Genomic DNA, 25,376 nt, shown 5'->3' with positions numbered 1-25,376 from the left:
CGGCGCAGGTGCAGCCGTTACAGCCATCTGGGGAGTGAACCAGCAGATGGATGACCTCTCTCTCTCTGCCTCTCGTCTCTGTTTAACTGTGACTTTCAAGTAAAATAAAGCTTTTAAAAAAAAGGGGGGGGGGACTGTTTATTTGAAAGAATGACATGGAGAGACAGATAACTCCATCCACTGGTTCATCCCCCAAATGGCCCCAACAGCCCAGGTTTAGACCAGGCCGAAGTCAGGTACCAGGAACTCCATCCTGGTCACCCACGTGGGGGCCCAAGTACTTGGGCCATCTTCCACTGCCTTCACAGGCGCATTTGCAGGAAGCTGAATCCAAAGAGGAATAGCTGAGAACCAGTACTCTTTTGAGACTGGGGATGCCAGTGTCGCAAGTGGTGGCTTAACCTGCTGAGCCACAATGCCAGCTCCTATTACCCCATTTTACGAATGGAGAAACTGACGCTTAGAGTGAGACAAAGATGGCTGCCCTTGGTCCAGGAGCAAATGTGCATGTTCTCATTTGTGGAACTGGCACACTTCAGCTTTTACATCTTTTAGCAAATAGGTGCAAATAAGTCAAAAATAACAAGAAGCCAAGTATGTCTCAGTCTTTGTACCAAAGTATTTGAAATATCCTAATTCAAGGTTTTCAAAAGCTATAAAAAGATTCTCAATTGTCATGTGTCTTCTGATAAATACGATGCTGAAAACAATGGTTTAAAAAATGTACAGCAAAATCAGAACATTTAAAAGTAAACATAAGGGGCCAGCACTGTGGAGTGGTTGGTTAGGCCTCCACCTGCAGCGCCAGCATCCCATATGGGTGCTGTTTCGTTTCCCAGCTGCTCCTCTTCTGGTCTAGTTCTCTCCTTATGGCTTTCTTCTTCTTCTTCTTTTTTTTTTTTTTTAATCAGACAGAGTTAGACAGTGAGAGAGAGGGACAGACAGAAAAGTCTTCCTTCCGTTGGTTCGCCCCCCAAATGGCCACTATGGCCAGAGCTACGCCAATCCGAAGCCAGGAGCCAGGTGTTTTTCCTGGTCTCCCATGCGGATGCAGGGGTCCAAGCACCTGGGCCATCCTCCACTGCCTTACCGAGCCACAGCAGAGAGCTGGACTGGAAGAGGAGCAACCGGAACTAGAACCGGCGCTCATATGGGATGCTGGCGCCACAGGCAGAGGATTAACCAAGTGAGCCATGGCGCCGGCCCCAGGAAGACCTTTCTGTCTCTCCCTCTCTTTCTCTGTAACTCTACTTCTCAAATAAATAAATAAAAATCTTAAAAAAGTAAACATAAAATTACAAATTCCCATGTTTAAATTTTACTAATATCTATGTGTAATAAACACAATTATTCATTATACAGGAAAGTAGAAAATAAATTTTTATGTCAAAGCTGAAAAAGTGTGTGACATAAAAGAAAAGCAGATCTTTGTTACATTTATAACCAATAAAGGATCGGTATGAGAGTATATACAAAAATTCAAAATAAAGAAAATGATCTAAAAAAAACTCTCAAGAAAAAAATGGGAAAGAATCTAAACTAGATAAGAACATGTGAATGATGAATAAACTATGAGGCAACATCAGGGAAAGGCAAATTAAAATAAGATACCATTATCCCCCATTTGGCAGCAATTAAAGAAATCTAACAACAGCAGTGTCAGCAGATGTAGGAATAAACTCACAAACTAATGGGCAGTATAAACTAGAAATAACTAGTAAAAATGCCCATGTACTTGGATCAACTTGCAGGTATATACCCTAAAAAAACAGTCACACATTAGACTTGTATAAGGATCTTCACTTGGTATGGTTATAAGGGAAAAAAGAAATGACCCAGAAATCAATCCCTAAGGAAATGGGTAATTTAAATGTGGTTGATTCATACGATGGAACACTATACAGAGCAGCTGAAAATGGACTCCTTCCACATATCAACATAAATAAATCAGGTACAGTGTTTGTTTAAAAAAAATCTAGCTGCCTATGTCCAATATACCATGTAAGTCCAATATACCATATAAGTCTGTGTTGTGGCATGGCAGTTTAAGCTGCCACTTGCAACACTGGCATCCCATATCAGAATGCTGATTACAGTCCCAACTACTCCGCTTCCAATCCAGCTTCCTGTTACTGCACCTGGGAAGGCAGTGGGAGATGGCCCAAATGCTTGGGTCTTGCCACCCAGGTGGGAGACCTGAAAAGAGTTCCTTGCAGCTGACCCTGGCCTGGCCCAGAACTGGCTGTTGCAGCCTTCTGGAGAATGAATGAGCAGATGGAAGATCATTCTCTATCTGTCTCTCTCTGTGTTACTGGGCCTTTCAAATAAAATAATAATTGTCTTTTGCACTACATATTTTTTCATAGATGCAAAGATAACAAATGACAAGGCGTGAAAGGAGGATTTAGACCAAATTCACTAGAAACGTTGCCTAAAGGGTGGGAGAAAAAGGGAACAGGACTGGAGATGGGATATCATGGTATACTTCAGCTTCATTTGTGATGTCATTTTTGATATATGATAAGCATTTGTTCAAGTGAAAATGATAAACGTTAATGATCAATTCTGGGTAACAAGAATACAAATATTTTATTATTCTCCAAATGTCTCTGTATTTTTAAAATATCTTAAAATACAGAAAAAAGAAAATCACATTAAAAAGTACAGGGCTAGCAAGAGGGAATAATATGAATCAACTGCCTAATGGGTACATGACTTTCTTTTGGAGTAGTGAAATGTTTTGGAACTAATCAGAGGCGGTGGCTGCACAACACTGAATATACGAATTGCCACTGAATTGTTTGCTTGAAAATGATTAATTTTATGTGAATTTAACCTCAAAGAAAGAAAAGTAAAGGTATATTTTTAGAGTGATTTCAGGAACAAAAATTACTTTTGAACAATAAGTTCATGTCCTTGCCAGAGTACAGAGGTATTTCAGGGAATCTTACTTTTCAAGGGATCCTTCAAAGACATGAATTGACCTACAGGATTAGCTTCTGTAAGCATGTCACGGGGACAATCTCTAAGGTCGCACCGACTCCCAAACAGCTATATTAACAAAGAAATTAGTAATTAATGAGTTCAACTGGATGCTTCAGAACTACTGATGTGAGAAGAAACCAAATCACCAACTCATCCAGATTTAATTAGGAGAACAAATGTAAAAGGACCCTACAAATATTACTAGTTTTTTTCAGTCTTTTTAGGACATAGTACATATCTGTACCAGGAGTCTCTAAATTCTTTTTTTTTTCTTAAGATTTATTTATTCTAATTGAAAGGCCAAGTTACAGAGAGGGATCTTCCATCCACTGGTTCACTCCTGAAATGGCCACGATGGCCAGAGCTGGGCTATTCAGAAGCTGGGAGCTTCTTCCAGGTCTCCCACGTGGTTGCAGGGACTCAAGCACTTACACCATCTTGTATTGCTTTCTCAGGCACATTAGCAGGGAGCTGGATCAGAAGTAGAGTAGCTAGAATTCAAACCTGCACCCATATGGGATGCCAGCACTGCAGATGGCAGCTTAACCTGTTACACCACAGTGCTGGCCAGCTAACTTCTTAATATACTATTATCATTTCAGGAAGAGAAAGTTCAGTAGTAGGAACCACTTGTGTGTACTACTTGCATCATCTTACATCAATGGGAGATACACACAGCATCATTCGTGTGGTGTTCTTATTGAAACTATCTGATTATATGCAGGTCTGATACTATTCAATTTATAATGTTTTTCTTAGGAGGGGCTATGGTATTGAGGTTGTATAAAATGTCTATTTTTAAAAATATGTTTCAAAGTATTTGGGGGTTAAATTTCACAATGATTAAAACCTTATTTTTGAACTTTTAGCAAAGGGAAAGAGTGTGTGTGTGCGTGTGTGTGTATGTGTATTGGGGGAGGAGGGAGAAAGCAAGCTTTGGGGGAGAATGCAACAAAAATTTGTATGGTTAGTCAATCAAGGTGGGAGATTTTCATTGCTTTTTTAAATTGTCCTTTAGCTTTTTAGTGGCTTTGAAAAATTAAAACAAAAACTCTTTAAAGAAGACTCAGGTAATAATCACAGGAGAGTTATATTTTTACATAAAATTTATTTAGCCTGGCTGGTAGATTTATAAGAATGAACCTTCCAACTAATGCTTTGAAGTTGAAGCCTGAAGTTCTTTAAATAGAATAAAATTTTATTCCTAATTCATGAATTCTTGCACAATCAGGTCAATGTACTACTTTATGGCAGGGCTAACTTCTGACTGAATAAAAATATTCTTTCATTTGTTTCTATGAATTTGAAATTTAAGCATAATTCCTTTAGCAGAATACAATTTTATTCCTGAAACATGAGACGGGCAACATCCAACAAGTCGTTAAAGTGTAACTAAATAATCATTGCTTTACATTTGTAAAATCTTTCCTCCCTATCTTTATCTATATTCCTTTCCATAAAAATCCTGTGAGGGAACTTTTATCTTTTAAAAACTAGGAAGACATGCTCCAAAAAGGTGATTTGCTTAGTTGCACAACTAGTAAGTGGCAGAACTAAGTTTTCAAATTTAACTCCTATTTTCCCTTTTAGATACAACAGTTTGTTCAACATCTTGTAAGAGAATTGATACATAATATAAACTTACACATTTTCATAATCCTGTGAAGGAATTAGGCAGATTTTATAAATAAGGCACAGAGTGTAAATGACTTTTACATGATCTGATAGAATAAGCAGGACTCTGAATTTGTTTTGAAAGTAGATACTATTGGGATCAGCACTGTAGCATAGTGGGTAAAGCCGCCACCTGCAGTGCCGGCATCCCATATGGGCTCCAGTTCAAGTCCCAGCTACTCCACTTCCAATCCAGCTTTCTGCTATGGCCTGGGAAAGCAGTAAAAGATGGCCCAAGTCCTTGGGCCCCTGAACCCGTGTGGGAGACCCAGAAGAAGATCCTGGCTCCTGGCTCCTTGTTTTGGATTGGCACAGCTCTGGCCATTGCAAGCCAATTGGGGAACGAACCAGTGGATAGAAGACCTCTCTCTCTTGCTCTCACTCTTTCTTTCTTTCTCTCTCTCCTTCTCTCTCTCTGCCTCTCTGTAACTCTGCCTTTCAACTAAATAAATCAATCTTAAAAAAAAAAAAAAAAAAAAGAATGAAAGTAGATACTATTAAGTATCTAGAAGACACCCCTAACTCACACTGCCTCAAAATAGGTATAAGAGGATTTCAAAAAGTATCTGGAAAATGTGCCTATATTTTAATTTCATTTTCCATAAAATTTTGAAGCCCTTGTATATAACATCAGGGAAGTAACTGACTATAAGCCACTTAAACACAGATACACAGATACACACATACAGCATACAGATAGGCAAACAGATATCACTTCCACAAAGTGGGGAGAGGGAAACAAAAGGTTGCTAACTTTATAATTTTGGTTCCCAGTATCATAGTAGAACAGGATAGCATAAAGAAAAAATCAACAAAACAATTCATTATAGTAGCGTATGGTAAAAATGTTAAAAACCTTACCCATTTTGAGGTCCTCCATCATTTATCACATTTAAGTGAGATAACTGCTTTTTCAAGTGGAGTTTGTAACTTGCATTAATTCTTAAAAATAGCATCTGGAAGATAATTAAAATCAAGTTTCTTAAAATTAAACTGAAATACAAGATGTAAGAATCCAAGTCATCAATATTATTTGCAGAAAGCATTAAAAACAACGAAACTTTTGTCTTGGCATACACTTTAAAACACTCCTCTGAAACTATTTAATTGCTATTTCACCTTGGTTTTTCTCCCGAGTTGAATCAAAGTTCTTTTTTTCCTTTCTCAGAAGTACTCCTTTTAGCTATTGGACTGCCTTTCTGCATCTTGAAAGAACTTCTGTAGTATATATTAAGTAGGATCAACCATCACAGGTAAAAAATAAATAAAACAGAGAGTTGTGTAATAAATTAACTAGGAACTTGATAAAAAAAAAAAAAAGCCACAATGCTGGAAACATAAAATCACTTTAAAATATTTTATTGTTCCTACAAGCAGATTTTTTAATGCAATGATCTAATACTTCTTTGGAAACCATCTGACCTAACATTACATATAATTAATCTACAAAAATGATTTTCTGTAGCATTATTTTCCAAGAGAAAAATATAAAAAATACATAGATATATAAAACATACATAGATGTAGAAAAATACGTGCAGATGTATAAAAGCATCCAAGGGGCCAGATGTCTGGAGTGGTGGTGAAGATACCACTTGGAACACCCACATCCCTGAGCAGGCTGTTGTGCCTGCGTTTGAGTCCCAGCCCCACTCCCCACTCCACCTTCCTGCTAATAGGCACCCAGGGAGGCAACAGGTCATCTCTTCAGTAACTGGGACCCTATGACCCATGAAGGAGACTCAGACTGAGGTCCTGGCTCTGCACTGGCCCAGCCCTGGTTGTTCTGCATCTGAGTAGTGAACCAGTAGATGGGAGATCTCTACCTGTCTCTTTCTCCTTCTGTATGTCAAATAAACAAAAATTTTTGAAATCATCTACGGAAGTTTTGTGGAATTACTAGTAATCAAGTGATGACATTACCATAAAATTTCTACTTCTTTCAAGCTTTTCTCTTCTGTCAAGCATTTTTTAAAAAAATATTTTATTTATTTGAAAGGCTGAGTTACAGAGAAAGGAGAAACAGAGAAAGAGATTTTCCATCTACTGGTTCATTCCCAAAATGGCCACAATGGCCAAGTTCAGGCCGGGTCAAAACCAGAAGCCTCCATCTGGGTCTCCCAGTGGGTGGCAGGGACCTAAGTACTTGGGCCATTTCCACTGTTTTCCCAGGCACATTAGCAGGGAGCTGGATAGGACATGCAGGAGCTGGGACTTGAACTGGTGCTCATATGGGATGGTAGCATCACAGGCAATAGCTTACCCTCCTGCACCACAGCACCAGCCCCTTCTGCCTAGCTTTAACAAGATTACCCTTTAAATTAAGATGCAGATACAATCACATGAAATACCTGTATACCCAGCTTGCTCACCTAGCTAAGTCTTGCTGCAGAATTAGAATTCTGTTGGCAAATCCAGGTCAAGAATATTAGAGTGTGAGATTCTACATGTGAAATGAAAAGGATGGCTTGGTTATAAAGAAATTAGAAGGTAAAAAAGAGACTCTAGTGGGCACTGCATATCTTACGGCTTTCTCTCAGTCCTCAAAGGAGCTACATCCAATCATACCAATCAAGAAGTCGGTATGATTAATGAAAATCTAGAGAAGTATGAAAGAAAGCTGTTAATCACTAATGTGTGATGGAGTCTGAGGTGTCATGGGAAAGGACACCAGAAAGAGCAAAAGTAGACAAGTGACACTAAGAAATCCATCCTCTGCTCCCAAATACCACTTTCATGCACTCAGTTAATTAGAGACAAACTGAAATAAACTTGTCTGAATAGCAAAAATCCCAGTGAAAATTCATTACTCATTAGTTCAGAGTTCATTAGTAACAACTAGGTTTTTACAACAACATGGTTTCATTCCACAGCTAGGATTAAATGAGATCATTTGGTTCAGAATGAAGAAACTAAAATGGATAAAGATGACACGAGAAAAAAGGAATACCAGGACCTTCAAAGTTCCGAAAGTAAAATACGTGAAGAAAATTCAGTGATAACATTTTTGGAGGAATACAGAATGGCAACTTTACAGGTGAAAAGTGCCAATGACTACCATTTTGCTGTTTTTCCCCAGTTTATGCCTACTACACATCACTTATGCTGACCTAAAAAATATTAACAATCAGGTAGGTTAACTGAGGTAGCTAATGTGTGTTAACCTTATTAATTTCATGATTAATTATGCCCATATCTAATTTGAATTATAATCACAGTAACATATTTTACTACTTACTGATAAATGATAACACTGACTTTCAGCTTAATAATATAAGGAAAGATGTAAGTAGAAGCTAGGAACTTCTAATAATGAACAAATGAAAAACATGCTTTTTAGAGTTGCTGACCACAGTAAAGCTACACTTTTGATCTGTTACAGCAAGGGGTACACTGACAAGAATTAGAAATTTTTATCTATGTTCCCAATACTCAACATAACAACCTGAAAAAAAAATGGTGCTCACCATACTAGAACATAAATTAAGTATAACAGTGCCAAAACATATATATAAAAAAAAGGCAATTCTGCATGGCTATTATATGCTACATACATAAAGTAGTTTTAGGAATTACTACTCACTTGTGTTTGCTCTTCTGGAAGGAGATCAAATATAGCTTCATGCATTTTTGCCATTTGCTTACAAATATTCCTGAAACAGGCAGAAGGAACAGGAGCTTTCACCTCATACTGGCAGGGAAAAATAATGAGAATGACGGTCATATCCTCTGGATTGCGTATTGTCTCTACTGTTCCCTGAGAAACATGTTTTCTGTGCATCTATATTTGTAACTGTGGTGTAATGCTCAAGCTTTATAAACTTCAACTATAATCTGCACTACTCACATAGATCTTGAGAACATTCAATATCCTAAACTACTTTGGGGGAGCTAAAATAGCTTTAGGGCTAAGAAGATGGACCCCTTCCAATCTTGAAACAGACTGCTTGGGTTTGATCCAAGCTCCTCTAATTCGTAAGCTATGTGACTGACAATGGCAAGTTACTTACTTTCTCTGTGTCTCAAAAGGTTGTTGTGAGGATTAAAAAAAGATGACTCATGAGAACACAAAACAGTGCTTGATATAAAGTGCTCAAATGTTATCTACTAATCCGGCTCAAAATTCAATGGTGATTCGTTACAGTAGCCCCTCCAAAGTAACATATTTTTTTTTTAAATATTTATTTATTTATTTATTGGAAAGGCAAAAGATACATAGAGAAAGTGATCTTCTACCCTCTGGTTGACTCCCAAAATGGCCACAACAGCTAGGACTGGGCCAGGCCGAAGCCAGGAGCCAGGAGCTTCTTCCAGCTCTCCCATGTGCGTGCAGGGGTCCAAGTACTTGGGCCACCTTCTGCTGCTTTCCCAGGCCACTAGTTGGGAGCTAGATTGGAAGTGGAGCAGGTGAGACTTGGAACTAGTGCCCATATGAGATGCCAACACTGCAGGTGGAGGCTTAACCTTCTATGCCACAATGCTGGCTCCAGATTATTTTTTTGAACATGATTTCCAGGACATATCAACATATCAACATGATCTTATGATTAACTAACAGAAATCTAACAAAAGTAAAATGCTCTCTTTATTTTCTAGGTGGGTCAATATAGTAATCACATTTACTCTAGCACTAAGATAAAGGAGGCTTTTTTTTTTTAAGGAACATTTTATATTACACATTCTAATCTAAATTCAGGTGAATTCATTTTACTCTTCTTATACCTGGTATACCAGTAAAATTTAAATAATCATGTTTTGGCTTACATTTTAGAATTCAGATAGCTTAAGTCACGTACAATTTCTACTTACAAGATAAATTTGATATATTTTAAACATAATAATTTTATATAGTTTACTAAAATATGATGAGCTTCAATACACTGTTGTACAAAATCATGAAGTCACCATGCGACTGGTCTAAGACAAGCAAATATGATCACTCAAGGTTTGTCTTCCTTCAACCTAGAAATATACCAAATATCCTCTTACTATTTTTTATTAGCAAACTGAGATACAACTTAGACATCATAAAATTCATCCTTTTAAAGTGAACACCTCGCTGGTTTTTAGTAAATTCACACTTATACAAGTATAGCCACTAATTTATAAATATTTTCAGGGGCCAGCATTGTAGCACAGCAGGTAAAGCCACCACGTGCAATACTGGTATCCCATATGGACACTCATTAGTGTTCTGGCTGCTCCACTTCCACTCCAGCTCCCAGCTAATGCGCCTGGGAAAGCAGCAGAAGATGGCCCAAGTGGCTGAGCCCCTGCCATCCCCCTGGGAGACCTAGATGAAGCTCCTAGCTCCTGGCTTCAGTCTGGCTCAGCCCTTGTCATTGTGGAAACTTGCCCAGTAAACTAGCATATGAAAATTAAACTCATTCCACTCCCTACACCTCTTGTAACTCTTTCAAATAAATTTTTAAAAAAATTTTTTGGAGGGGCCAGTGCTGTGGCGCAGCGGGTTAACACCCTGGCCTGAAGTGCTGGCATCCCATGTGGGTGCCGGGTCTAGTCCCAGCTGCTCCTCTTCCGATCCAGCTCTCTGCTATGGCCTGGGATAGCAATAGAAGATGGCCCAAGTCCTTGGGCCCCTGCACCCACGTGCCAAGACCTGGAAGAAGCTCCTAGCTCCTGACTGCAGATCGGCTCAGCTCCAGCCATTGCGGCTATCTGGGGAGTGAACCAGCAGATGGAAGACCCCTTTTTCTCTCTCTCTGCTTCTGCCTCTCTGTAACTGCCTTTCAAGTAAATAAATAAATCTTTTAAAAAAATCCATTCATGTTATGGCATATATCAATATTCAGTTCTTTTCATGGCTGAATGACATGCCATTGTATGAATATGCCACATTTTATCTACCCAGTGATCCAAGTAATGAACATTTGTGTTATTTCTACTCTTTGGCTATTATGCATAATGGTGCTATGAACATTCATGTGCAAGTTTTTGCACAGATTTTTAAAAAATATTTATTTATTTATTTGAGAGAGAGAGTTACAGACCGGGGTGGGGGGAGGAAGAGAGAGAGAAAGAGAGAGGTCTTCCATCCGCTAGTTCACTCCGCAACGGCTGCAATGGCTGGAGCTGCACCAATCCAAAGCCAGGAGCTAGGTGCTTCCTCCTGGTATCCCACGTGGGTGCAGGCGCCCAAGGACCTGGGCCATCTTCCACTGCCTTCCCGGGCCACAGCAGAGAGCTGGACTGGAAGAGGAGCAACCGGGACTAGAACATAGGTGGATGATTAACCAAGTGAGCCATGCCACCGGTCTGATCTACCACTCTTAACAGACCAGTTAGGCCACATTCAATCTTGGACTGTGAAAATACAAACTAAGAACTGAAATAAGCATTCTTCATCAGGCCTGCCTTGTAGTGCAGTGGGTTAAGCCAATTATAACTCCAGCAACCCATGTGAGAATGCTGATTCTAGTTCCGGCTGCTCTGTTTCTGATCCAGCTTCCTATTAATTTTCCTGGGAAAGCAGCAGATGATGGCCCCAGTACTTGGGCCCCTGCCAACCATGTATGAGACCCTAGATCCTGGACCAGCCATGGCCATTGCAACCATTTGGAAAATAAACTATCACATGGAAGATTCTCTCATCTCTCTCTCTCTCTCTCTCTCTCTGTCATACGGCCTTTCAAATAAAAACTGAATAAATCTTGAAAAAAAATCACAATCTTGACCAACACATGAAAGTAAAGATAGAGAGAGAGCTAGAAGATGGCAGAATAGAGAGGGAGCTCACAGACAGTCCAGGAAGATAGTTTAGTAAAAGTGGAGATACTGTAGTCTCAGGGAAGAGTTAGGGAAAAAACTGCAGAGGAAACTCTTCCGGAATTAGAGGGACATGGTGGACCTACGTGGAGGGCACTGGTGCCAACAGCTCTGGACCCCGGCTGCCAAGTATATGCACCAGCGCTGGAAAGGGAGGTGAGGCGAAACCACTGTAGCCCGAGACACTGGCAGAAAAGTGGCAAGAAGAGCCTAGAGGGAACAAGGCTTGATGCCCCATGGGGGAAGTACACCAGCCTAACTAGAAGAGAGAGAGAAAAAAAGGGGGGGGACCAGTATGGACATGATTCTCTCTCTCCACTCACCTTACAAAGGCAAACAAGACAATAGAGCAGGCGCCATTTTGGACATAAGTAACAGCTGTGCCAACTCAGGGCTGCACCTGCCCTCAGCCAAGCAGAAAAACCTGACTCTGGTGGGGAGAAATAACAGGAGACTAAGACCTAGTAAATGTGTGGAGCTTATGAACTGGGGATGTGAAAAAAAAAAAAAAAAGCCTTAGGGTGTGTGGGAAAACTCACGGTGTGGCTGAGATGTGAGTAGTCTCAGTGGGAGACACCACAAATTCAGGTGGCCTTGGCTACCCGGTGAGAGACATTGCAGGGGAATCTGAGCTTACACTGAGGACAGAACAGATCCTTTGTGTGGTCCTTGGGACAGAGCAGACAAATATTATACCCACTGGGACTAGCGCTCAGGCACTGATTGCCATCAAGGAGAAAAGCTCAGCTGAATGGAATTACTTCCCTTCGGAATTAAAAGAGAGAGAGAGAGAGAGAGAGAGAGAGAGAGATATTACACCAAACCTGGTATATCACGTCTGGCATACGCTTAACCCTGACATATTGAAAAGAGCTCCCTGGCCACACCCACCAAAAGCCTCTAGAGATTCACCAAAACCAGAAAGTCCACTTAATCTATAGTCATAGTATAACGAGAAAAGCCGCCACAGTGGAAAGAAGAAGAAGAAGAAACCAAAGAATCTCTCCATAATGCCAAACAACAAACGCAGAAACGGAGGAAACAAGAACAAGGAAGACATCATGACGCTCCCAAATGAACATGACACTCCAATACAAGATTATGAAGATGATGAGATAGAAGAAATGCAAGATACAGATTTCAAAAAAATTTATGATAAGAACGTTTAGAAGTTATCAAAAAAAATGCATGGACTACAGAAATACATACAGGATAGCGCAGAAAATCTCTCATGAAAATGAAATCTTAATTAAGGAGGAATCAAAATGAAATGAGGAATTTAGTAGAACATGAAATGGAGATATTGAAGAGAAACCAAAATGAAATGAAGAATTCAATAGAACAAATGAAAAACACATTTGAGAGCCTTAAAAACAGAATTAGTGAGGCAGAAGAGAGAACATTGGACTTAGAAGACAGAGCACAGGAAAGTATACCGACAAACCAAAGAAAAGAAGAGGAAATTAGAACTCTAAAAAATATAGTTGGGAATCTACAGGATACTATTAAAAAAAAACAACATTTGGGTTCTAGGAGTTCCTGAAGGTATGGAGAGGGAGAAAGGATTAGAAGGCCTTTTTAGTGAGATACTAGCAGAAAACTTTCTGGGTTTGGAGAAGGACAGAGACATCCAAGTACAGGAAGCTCATAGAACCCCTAATAAACGTGACCAAAAGAGATCCTCACCAAGACATGTTGTAATCAAACTCACCACAGTGAAACATAAAGAAAAGATTCTAAAATGTGCAAGAGAGAAATGTCAGATTACTCTCAGAGGATCTCTAATCAGACTCACAGCAGACTTCTCATCAGAAACCCTACAGGCCAGGAGGGAATGCCAAGATATAGCCCAAGTACTAAGAGAAAAAAACTGCCAGCCCAGAATATTATATCCTGCAAAGCTCTCATTTGTGAATGAAGGTGAAATAAAGACCTTTCATAGCAAACAGAAATTGAAATAATTTGTTACCACTCACCCAGCCCGGCAAAAGATGATGAAAGATGTGTTACACACAGAAACACAGAAACACAGCCATCCATACGAAAGAAGGTAAAGGAAGAAAACTGCCAAGATCACAGGAAGCTCAAATTAAGTATTACAAATATCTAGAAAAATGGCAGGGCAAAGTCACTACTTATCAATAGCCACATTGAATGTAAATGGCCTCAACTCTCAAGTTAAAAGACACAAACTGGCTGAATGGATTAAAAAACAAAACCCATCTATTTGCTGCCTACAAAAAACACATCTTTCCAACAAAGATGCATGCAGGCTGAAAGTGAAAGGTTGGAAAAAGATATTCCGTGCCAACAGAAACCAAAAAAGGGCTGGTGTAGCCATCTTAATATCAGACAAAATACACTTTAACACAAAAACTGTTAAGAGAGACAAAGAGGGGCACTATATAATGATTGAGGGATCAATTCAACAGGAAGATGTAACTATTATAAATGTATATGCACCTAATTACAGGGCACTGGTTTATTTAAAAGATATGTAAAGGGAGACTTAGAATCCAATACAATAATACTGGGGGACTTCAATACTCCACTTTCAGGAATAGACAGATCAACCAGACAGACCAACAAGGAAACAGCAGATTTAATGACACTATAGACTAAGTGGATCTAAAAGATATCTACAGAACTTTTCACCCTATACTTAAAGAATACACATTCTTCTCAGCAGTACATGGAACCTACTCAAGGGTTGACCACATACGAGGCCATAAAGCAAGTCTCAGCAAATTTAAAAGAATTGAAATCCTATCATGCATCTTCTCAGACCACGATGGAATGAAGCTGGAAATTAGCAACTCAGGAATCCTTAGAGCATATGCAAACACATGGAGATTGAACATTCTCCTGAATGAATACTGGGTCATAGAAGAAATCAACAACTTTCTGGAAGTAAATGAGAATAACAGCACAACATATCAAAACTTATGAGATACAGCAAAAGCAGTGTTAAGAGGAAAGTTTATAGCAATAGGTGTATACATCAAGAAATTGGAAAGGCATAAAATAAATGAGCTATCAATGCATCTCAAGGATCCAGAAAAACTGCAGCAAACCAGACCCAATACTAGCAGAAGAAGAGAAATAATTAAAATTAGATTAGAAATCAACAGAACTGAATCCAAAAAAAAATTTACAAAAGATCAACAAAATGAAGAGCTGGTTTTTTGAAAAAATAAACAAAATTGACACACCACTGGCCCAACTAACTAAAAAAAGAGAAGACCCAAATCAATAAAATCAGAGATGAAAAAGGAAACATAACTACAGACACCACAGGAAAAAAAAAAAGAATCATCAGAAATTACTACAAGGACTTGTATGCCAGCAAACAGGGAAATCTATCAGAAATGGATAGATTCCTGGACACAAACAACCTACCTAAATAAAACCATGAAGACATAGAAAACCTAAACAGACCCATAACTGAGACAGAAATTGAAACAGTAATAAAGGCCCTCCCAACAAAGAAAAGCCCAGGAACAGATGGATTCACTGCTGAATTCTACCAGACATTTAAAGAAGAACTAACTCCAATTCTTCTCAAACTATTCAGAACAATCAAAAAAGAGGGAATCCTTCCAAATTCTTTCTATTAAGCCAGCATTACCTTAACTCCTAAACCTGAAAAAGATGCAGCAGAGAAAGAGAATTACAGAGCAATTTCCTGATCAACACAGATGCAAAAATCCTCAATAAAATCCTGGCCAATAGAATGCAACAACACATCAGAAAGATCATCCACCCAGAGCAAGTGGAATTTACCCCTGGTATGCAGGGATGGTTCAATGTTCGCAAAACAATCAGTGTGATACACCACATTAAAGACTGCAGAAAAAAAACCATATGACTATCTCAATAGATGGAGAGAAAGCAGTTGATAAAATACAACACCCTTTCATGATGAAAACCCTAAGCAAACTGGGTACAGAGGAACATTCCTCAATACAATCAAAGCAATTTATGAAAAACCCACGGACAGCATCCTATTGAATGGGGAAAAGTTGGAAGCATTTGCACTGAGATCTGGCACCAGACAGGGATGCCCACTCTCACCACTGTTATTCAATAATAGTACTGGAAATTTTAGTCAGAGCCATTAGGCAAGAAAAATAAATTAAAGGGATACAAATTGGGAAGGAAGAAGTCAAATTATCCCTCTTTGCAGACAATATGATTCTTTATTTAGGGGATCCAAAGAACTCTACTAATAGACTATTGGAACTCATAGAAGAGTTTGGCAAAGTAGCAGGATATAAAATCAATGCACAAAAATCAACAGCTTTGTATACACAGACAATCCAAAGGCTGAGAAAGAACTTCTAAGATCAATCCCATTCACAATAGCCACAAAAATCATCAAATACTTTAGAATAAACTTAACCAAGTGCGTCAAAGATCTCTACGATGAGAATTACAAAATCTTAAAGAAAGAAATAGAAGAGGATACCAAAAAATGGAAAAATCTTCCATGCTCATGGATTGGAAGAATCAATATCATCAAAATGTCCATTCTCCCAAAAGCAATTGATAGATTCAATGCGATACCAATCAAGATACCAAAGACATTCTTCTCAGATCTGGAAAAAATGACTCTGAAATTCATATGGAGGCACAGCAGACCTCGAATTGCTAAAGCAATCTTGTACAACAAAAACAAAGCCAGAGGCATCACAATACCAGATTTCAGGACATACTAGAGGGCAGTTGTTATCAAAACAGCATGGTACTGGTACAGAAACAGATGGGTAGACCAATGGAACAGAATAGAAACACCAGAAATCAATCCAAACATCTACAGCCAACTTATATTTGATCAAGGATCCAAAGCCAATCTCTGAAGCAAGGACAGTCTATTCAACAAATGGTGCAGGGAAAACTGGATTTCCACATGCAGAAGGATGAAGCAAGACCCCTACCTTTCACCTTACACAAAAATTCACTCAACATGGATGAAAGATCTAAATCTATGACTCAACACCATCAAATTATAAGAGAATAATGGAGAAACCCTGCAATATATAGGCACAGGCAAAAACTTCTTGGAAAAGACAGCGGAGGCCCAGGCAGTCAAAGCCAAAATTAACATTTGGGATTGCATCAAATTGACAAGTTTCTGTACTGCAAACGAAACAGTCAGGAGACTGAAGAGACAACCGACAGAATGGGAGAAAATATTTGCAAACTATGCAACAGATAAAGGGTTAATAACCAGAATCTACAAAGAGATCAAGAAACTCCACAACAACAAAACAAACAACCCACTTAAGAGATGGGCCAAGGACCTCAATAGACATTTGTCAAAAGAATAAATCCAAATGCCCAAAAGGCACAGGAAAAAAATGTTCAGGATCACTAGATATCAGGGAAATGCAAATCAAAACCACAATGAGGTTTCACCTCACCCCGGTTAGAATGGCTCACATACAGAAATCTACCAACAACAGATGCTGGTGAGGATGTGGGGAAAAAGGGACACTACCCCACTGTTGGTGGGAATGCAAACTGGTCAAGCCACTATGGAAGTCAGTCTGGAGATTCCTCAGAAACCTGAATATAACCTAACCATTCAACCCAGCCATTCCACTCCTTGGAATTTACCCAAAGGAAATTAAATTGGCAAATAAAAGAGCTGTCTGCACCTCAATGTTTATTGCAGCTCAATTCACAATAACTAAGACATGGAATCAACCTAAATGCCCATCAACAGAAGACTAGATAAAGAAATTATGGGATATGTACTCTATAGAATATTATACAGCAGTAAAAAAAATGAAATCCAGTCATTTGCAACAAAATTGAAAAATGCAGAAAACATCATGTTGAGTGAAATAAGCCAGTTCCAAAGGGACAAATATCATATGTTCTCCCTGATCAATGACAACTAACTGAGCACCTAAAAGGAAACCTGAAGACGTGAAGGGGACACTATGAGAAACAATGACTTGATCAGCCCTTGTCCTGACTGTTGAGGAACAACTTACTACTTTATAATTTTTAGCATTTTTTTGTTCTACTTAATACCATTGGTTGAACTCTTTAATTAACACACAATTATTCTTAGGTGTTTAAATTCAACTGAAAAGTGATCCCCATTAGATATAAGAGTGGGAATAAAAGAGAGAGGAGATGTACAGTTCAGCACATGCTCACTCGGACTTACCCCTAATGGTAGAGTTAGAAACGTGCCAGGGGATTCCAATTCAATCCCATCAAAGTGGCATGTACCAATGCCATCTCACTAGTCAAAGTGATCAGTTTCAGTTAATAATTGATCATGATAGGATTAAGTATCAAAGGGATCACATAAATAAGACTAGTGTCTGCTAATACTGACTGACAGAATTAAAAAGGAGAGAACAATCCAACACGGGAAGCAGGATACACAGCAGACTCATAGAATGGCAGATGTCCTAAACAGCACTCTGGCCTCAGAATCAGCCCTTAAGGCATTTGGATCTGGCTAAAAAGCCCATGAGAGTATTTTAGGCATGGAAAGCCAAGACACTGAGGCAAAAAAAAAAAAAAAAAAAAAAAAAAAAAAAACAAAAAACAAAAAACAAAAAACAAAAAACAAAACAAAACCAAACCAAACCCTAAATGAAAGATCCCTGTGAGTGAGATCCCAGCAGAAAGAACGGGTCATCAAAGAAGGAGGTACCTTTCTCTGAAGGGAGGAGAGAACTTCCACTCTGACTATGGCCTTGTCTAAATAAGATCGGAGTTGGCAAACTCAAAAGGCTTCCATAGCCTTGGCAGCTCATGAGAAGAGCCTCGGGTGATTACTGACATCATAAATAAGAATGTCAATTTGTTAAATCAACAACAGGAGTCACTGTGCACTTACTCCCCATGTAGGATCTCTGTCCTTAATGTGTTGTACTATGTGAATTAATGGTATAACTAGTACTCAAACACTACTTTATACTTTGTGCTTCTGTGTGGGTGTAAACTGTTGAAATCTTTTCTTAGTATATACTAAATTGATCTTCTGTATATAAAGATAATGGAAAATGAATCTTGATGTGAATGAGATGGGTGAGCAAGTGAGAGATGGGATGGTTTTGGGTGGGAGGGAGGTTATGGGGGGAAAAAACCCACTATAATCCAAAAGTTGTACTTTGGAAATTTATATTAAAGTTTTTTTAAAAAAAAAAAAGAAAGTAAATAGAACAGGGAGTGCAGAGAGTTGTTAATCCAGGGAGAATGCAACATGCCAAGGTACCAAGAGAAGTCATTAATGGAGAAAAGAGGAGTGAGAACCCTACACTGACAAAGGCTGGCCACATTCTATAAGTCAATGACACTAAAAAAGAGGGAGGAACAGGGAAGTAGTCTAGTTTGTAAAATACATAAGAGATAAAATAACCAAATGAATAAGCCATGAAGCATTTGTCCAAAGAAACTCTTTTACAGACACATTACAACTACTGGTAAATTTCAAATACGAGAATAAATATTAGAAACATTGAAGAATTATTGTCAATTTTGTTAACCAGGATAATGGTAGTGTGTTCTTAGTTTTTAAAAATATATATAGTTAAATATGTATGGATGAAATACTACAATGCCTCAAATTTATGACAAAATAATTTAGCAAAAGAAAATGAAATATTAATAACTGATAAACATAGGTGTTGAATATACAGGAAGCTCATTAAATAATTTTTTCTTTACAGAAAAAATAAAATATGTTGTCACAAGAAGTGTCTGGCCACAGTTCCAACTCTTGCTCAAAAACTCTATGGATGACCAAAATGAGAGATTATTTAGGCACATTTTTAGTTCTGTTTCCTTATATTCTTCAGCCTGTTTATTTTTTCTGTATGTTAGCTGTTTACAGTTAAGTCCCTTGTTAGATGGTAAATTTGAGGACAGGTATGTTACTGACTTTTGTTATGCAGAAGAGTGCCTTATGTATAAAAGGAAATTGGCAGGATAGATAGAATTTCTTTTGAATGTAGCTTGTACCTGACATCTGTGAAGAACAGAGAGTTTCTAAACAATTGTTTTTCACCATACAAAACTAGGAACTAATAAGATATATTTGTACATAATTATAAATTCCTTAAGTTTCTTGAAAGTGAAGCATACAATAATATATTATCAACTACACCAGAGGTTTTCAAAGTGTGGTCTGGGGTCTGAGAATTAGAGACAGTTTTGAGGAATCAGGGAAGTAAAAACCATTTTGCTAGTAACATTAACATGATATTTATCTTTTTCACATTCATTCTCTCATGACTGAATAATGTAGATTTATCTGTTTTTATTTTCATTCTCTCATGACTGAATAACAGGGCTTTTTACATGATTTGTAATGATGCCATCATTCTTAAAGCTAACAGAATATGTTTGTGTATTCCTGTGTTTTAAACTTTTATTTTTCTTTCTATTTACCTACTTCTGTATCTATCTATCTCAAAGAGAAAAAGAGATCTTCCAATTTCCAACTTAGATAGCTGACTCCTCAAAACGCCTCAAAAGCCAGAAGCCTGGAACTTCATCCAGGTATTCCATGTGGGTAGCAGGATCCCAAACACTTGAACCCTAATCTGCTACTTTCCCACTAGTGAGCTGGATAGGAAGTGGAGCAGCTGAAGACTGTAATCAGCGCTCTGATATGGGACGGCGACATCAGAATGGTGGCCCTGGTTTTAATTTCTAACACAGTACTTACAAAGAGGTACAAATGACAAAAACAAAAGCTCTTTAGGGTTCTCAAATATTGTTAAAAATATAAAGGAGTTATATGACCAAAACGTAAGAAATGTCAACAAAACAAGTATCTTCCTTTCCCTCTGTCATCTTCAAGATTTAGGTACATGTTTATGTGTATGAACAAGCATGACTTTATGTTGTCATTTTATGATTATTATGTGCTTGCTGCACATTTCAGATTATAAAGGGATGTTGGCACTGGCATTGTGGTGCGGCAGGTTAAGCTACCACCTGTGACACCAGCATCCTATATTAGTGGCAATTCAAGTCTGGGGTGCTCCACTTCTGATCCAACTCCCTACTAATGCACCTGGGAAAGCAGCAAAAAATGACCCAAGTCCTTGGCCCTTGTACCCACATGGGAGACCCTGAGGAGGCCCCTGGCTCCTGGCTTCACCCTGGCCCAGCCCCCCACAGTTGCAGTCTTTTTGGGAGTGAACCAGGATATTGAAGATTGATTTATCTGTCTCTGTCTCTGTCTCTTCTCACTGTAATTCTGCCTTTCAAACAAATAAATCTTCAAACAGATGCAAGTAAAAAAAAAGTAAATCAAAGTTCCTTCCTGGGGCCAGGGTTGCAGCACAGTGGGTTAAGCCACCCCTTACAATACTGGCATCCCATATGAGTGTCAGTTCAAGTCCCGGCTGCTCCACTTTGGATCTTTCTATTCTGCCTTGGAAAGTAGAAATTGGCCCACAATGGAAGATGGCACAAGTGCTTAGGACCCTGCACCCATGTAGGAAACCTGAATGGAGTTCCGGGTTCCTAACCCAGCTCCAGCCACTATGGCCATTTGGGCAATGAACAAGTAGATGAATGATCTCTCTTTATCTTTCACTCCCTCTTAAACTCTTTCTCTTTCAAATAAATAAGTAAATTTAAAAAAAAAAAAAAACTTCAAATTATGAAATTTCTGCTTTCTTCCTAAAACACAGACTGAAGAACTTAGGAAACAGGGATAAGGCAAAAGCAATGGGAAGTGAATAAATGTATTTTTCTGAAGATGCTCTCCCAGTATAATTAGAAATTCTTTGGGGAGTATCACTTCATTTAATCATCTGCTGGTAATGAAAAACAAAAGAAACAAAGATAGAATTTGATTATGACTACCTCAGACTCTGCATTTTCAGCATGGAAAATAATGTAACAAATTTACTTAAAATTCTACTTACTTCTTTTGTTTTGATCTTTGCCTTGTCATTGGAAGGCTTTCAAGCTAAACTTTGTTTGTTTTTAAAGATTTATTTATTTATTTGAAAGTTAGAGTTACACAGAGAGAGAAAGAGAGGCAGAGAGGGAGAGAGAGACAGAGATGTCTTCCATCTGAAGAATCACTCCCCAGTTGGCTGCAAGGCCAAAGCAAGGCCGATCTGAGGCCAGGAGCCAGGAGCTTCTTCCGGGTCTCCCACATGGGTGCAGGGGCCCAAGCACTTAGGCCATCTTCCACTGCTTTCCCAGGCCATAGTAGAGAGCTGGATTGGAAGTGGAGCAGCCAGGACTCGAATCAGCACCCATATGGGATGCCAGCACTGCAGGCAGCAGCTTTACCCACTACGCCACAGCACCGGCCCCTAAACTTTGTTTTGAAGAAGGTACGCATTTGTCAATTCAGGTAACACAAACTTCTACAGGGTTTCCATTATCAAAATCACAATCCCTACTACTAAAACCCTTTAGTAGATAAGTTATTTGGCAAATGTGAAAACTGTACTAAGTTGTGTTCCAAATCATGAAGAATTTAATTTGTATACAACTGTGGGTTAGTCTATTATGAGTGGCCTTGATCATAGAAGGTGGTCACATTTTTCTGAAAACAAATATTTTAGTTATACCAATTGATAAATATCCTCTGTAAATTTAGAATCTGTTATCATACCTTACCTTATTTATAAAGGATTTGCTACAAAATTAAAATTCATAATACCTTTAAGCAAAGTAAAAACATTTCCATAATTCATTACCTTTGACAACAGCTTGTCAAATAAGCTATCCATTATCGCTACAAGCTTAGCTGATATTTCAGCTATGTGATCATGATAGTCCTGTAAATGAGAAATAATACTGATGTTAAACTCCCTAAGACACATCCAAAAAATGCTCAACAATTAAGGAATTAAATCTATGAAATGCCAATACAAAATACATGAAAAAATACCTTAGTGATATGATCAAAATGCCTAAGCATGTTACTTTGCTTAGGTGGTAGTCGAGCTTCAAAATGAGCCCGGATCACAGGAATGTAGTGCACAATTAACTGTAGGCATCTTGAAGAAAGAGCTGAAGATCCAGGGAATGGATGTATAACAGAGAAACAAGAAAAAGGGTATTAGTTGATTTTCAATTACATATCAAATTAAGTATCATTTAGTAGTGAGTAATATATCGAACATCCAATGGACTGAAGCTGTGAACATTAACAGTGTGAGGACACTAACAAGACACCTGAATCTCTTCTGACATTCAAATACCTTTCATAAAGTGTTCCTACACATTCCATCTTAGTATTTTCTAGCATAGTACAATTTCCAAATAACTCGTTAGAAATTCCTGACATTTTCCCAGTGATTAAATTTTCACTTATAATACAAAAAGAGTGAGGTAGCATGTCACTTTGTATAGGCTTTAGTTAGAGCCATGAAAACATCAGGTTTAATAAAAACATAATAACAATGACATCATTTTAACACCTCAGCATGTGAATTAAATGCAAGAAACCATACCCAAATTTTTTGTAGTTATTGTTTTTAGTCCAACAACTTGCAGTGCACCAGCTCCAAGAACTAACTGGCAACTTCTTGAATTGAAGTACTAACAAAGGAAGGAGAAAAAATACAGTAATTTATTAAAAACCATTCTTTATATGCTAGCAATGTGTTAACTATTCTAAAACTACATTCCTCTTTCCTCTCATTCAAGGACCAAATGAATTTTCTAGTAGAGGTAATTAGGATATATTTATGCAGTAATAAAATAGGAGATGGGTAGTTCAAATGATAATATTTACTGTCTGATAAGAGCAAAGTTGAGAAATTCTAAAAGATCAGTTTTAAGAAATCTTTAATTTGAATTCGCAAAACTAGTTTGGTAACACTTATTGTAAAGTTCCACTTTTGAAACAGATAACAAAAATCTTTATGAACTAAACCTCCAGTTCAAGACAGACTTGACAGAATAGAAGTTTGGAAAAATAAAGCCTTTCCTATATACTAACAGTTAAAAATATCTGTTAATATGAAATGACTGAATAAAGTTATCACTACATTTTCATTTTACGTCAAAGGCTCTGAAAGAACGATGTAAGAAAAATCTCTAACCTTAGTGAGATGAATTTTGTAAAGTTCTGTGAATTCCTTCCATGCACATTTGAAACCAGTCCAGGTTTTTTGACCTAAGTGGCCTCAGTCATGTTCAGCACCTAACGAACAAATCATCTCCTGTCTCCAATGTCATTAACAACTCTATGGGTGTAATGAGGAATCACTAAATGTGGAGTGAGAAGGAAGCAGGCAGCCTTTTTCCAGTAACATGTTGTGATTCAACCACGATCAAATGTCATGAAATCAATGTCATAAAGACAACTCGACCTTGAAGTGCTTAGAGTTGAAAGATTAGTCATAACCTAGTGAATTAATTCTTCTAACTATTTCCATAACAAGGTGAAGTCATACACACCTTCAATAAATCTGACAGACGAGTAAGCATGTCAGTAGTAACAGATGGGATGTTATCCACACACTGGCAATATTCAAGAATAATTCTTATTAACAGCAGTACAGTTCTGTAAGAAAACAAAGAGCAGATAATCAAAACAGCAAAAAAACTGATTTGGCATATAAAAAAGTATTACTTCTTGGGGGACCTAAGAAATTAGAAGCTACACTGACCTCAGCCACAGAAAGATATCAGAAAAACAAAGAACCACATTCCCAGGGGACTGACTGAGAGAAATTTTCAGTGAAGAATAGACAGAACAGAACAGAAATTCCACAGGATGGCAAAGAGAGAGGGCAGATACCAACACCATCAGCCACGGGGCCATCCGCTCCTGCGTATATATGGCTAGTTCCTGGCTGGGAGATACCATCTCACCAGGGTAAGGTGAGAGGAGGCTGCCAAGGTCCCCATCACTGGTGGCTCTGAGGAAGAACTCCAGGGTCCACAGTGACTTCAAATCTGGCTTGGGGAGCCAGCAGGGGTCTGGTGACTACTTCGCCTATGAAGGGAGGCCACGTTATCTCCCACCTCTCACCCCACCAATGCACCAATTCAATTTGCTATAATGGAGTTGCAGCTGAATTCTATCCTGAACAGCAGACAGCCCCACTGTTGAGGGAGGCCACCACAGCTAGAGATGGGGCCACATGCAGGGCAGAGAGCAGATTCCCTGCACCCTGTGACTTTCAGAGTCCTGGGAAAAAGTCTATGGAGTTGAGAGGATCACGGTTTATAGCTAGATTCCCATACACCCACCCAACCTGACTGTAGACTTGGAGATCCTTCCACACTGGGGAAGCATCTGGTGGAGGGGTCGGGGAACACACTGCAGAGTGGGCCAGTACTCTGGATGGTGTGTGCGCCTAGGTAGGTGAGATGTGCTGCTACTGTGCATTCATTCTAGCCTGTGAATCGGCTGCTTCACCCTTGCAGAGGACTGGGACTGTGAACAAGCTAGTGGGCTCCAACATCCCCTTCCCCCATTGACTGTAGCCAGATGTGCTCCACCATGCGCATCTTCTGTGTTACTCTGGACTCTTGCCCCACCCACAAAGGGGCTGCCAGAGCACCCTTTCCTCACCCAGCACATACCCCTGGAATTCAAAAGTATGTCTTAGGCATTCCACCAACCCCTAGAGGCATATTTCCAGGAATAAAGCTTTCAATCAAATAAAAACCCATCCTCTAGAGGAGATCGTAACAAGAGAACCCACAGATGCACAAAAGTCAATGTAGAAACACAAAAAACATGAATAAGGAAGGCAATATAATTCCCCAAAAGGAATACAGAATTACATTAATACTGGACTGTGGGGCCGGCGCTGTGGCTCAATAGGCTAATCCTCCACCTGCAGCACCGGCATACCAGGTTCTAGTCCCGGTCAGGGTGCCAGATTCTGTCCCGGTTGCCCCTCTTCCAGTCCATCTCTCTGCTATGATCCAGGAGTGCAGTGAAGGATGGCCCAAGAGCTTGGGCC

At 38.8% G+C, this 25,376-nt stretch overlaps 1 protein-coding gene across 7 annotated transcripts in view; it reads right to left on the bottom strand.

Annotated features, from left to right (window-relative positions):
• The window catches only part of VPS54 (VPS54 subunit of GARP complex), a 127,284-nt gene that overhangs the window by 4,664 nt on the left and 97,244 nt on the right, over positions 1-25,376 (bottom strand). For 4 of the 7 annotated variants that reach the window (XM_008254347.4, XM_051838099.2, XM_051838093.2 and 1 more), the window contains exons 17-22: positions 23,857-23,962; positions 22,905-22,992; positions 22,340-22,461; positions 22,146-22,226; positions 8,243-8,350; positions 5,521-5,615 (exon numbers count right to left, since the gene is read on the bottom strand). In XM_008254347.4, the coding sequence (XP_008252569.1) occupies positions 5,521-5,615; positions 8,243-8,350; positions 22,146-22,226; positions 22,340-22,461; positions 22,905-22,992; positions 23,857-23,962 (600 nt within the window). Of the gene's footprint in view, positions 1-5,520; positions 5,616-8,242; positions 8,351-10,537; positions 10,891-22,145; positions 22,227-22,339; positions 22,462-22,904; positions 22,993-23,498; positions 23,600-23,856; positions 23,963-25,376 lie in introns of those variants that run through there. The other 3 variants (XM_051838114.2, XM_051838104.3, XR_007916240.3) reach the window with 3 other exon arrangements.

Source organism: Oryctolagus cuniculus, chromosome 2 (assembly GCF_051225735.1).
Source record: "Oryctolagus cuniculus isolate XC-2025 breed Fujian yellow rabbit chromosome 2, ASM5122573v1, whole genome shotgun sequence".
Classification (NCBI taxonomy): domain Eukaryota; kingdom Metazoa; phylum Chordata; class Mammalia; order Lagomorpha; family Leporidae; genus Oryctolagus; species Oryctolagus cuniculus.
Note: the sequence above shows the minus strand (reverse complement) of the source record. Positions and strands in the feature narration are given on the sequence as shown.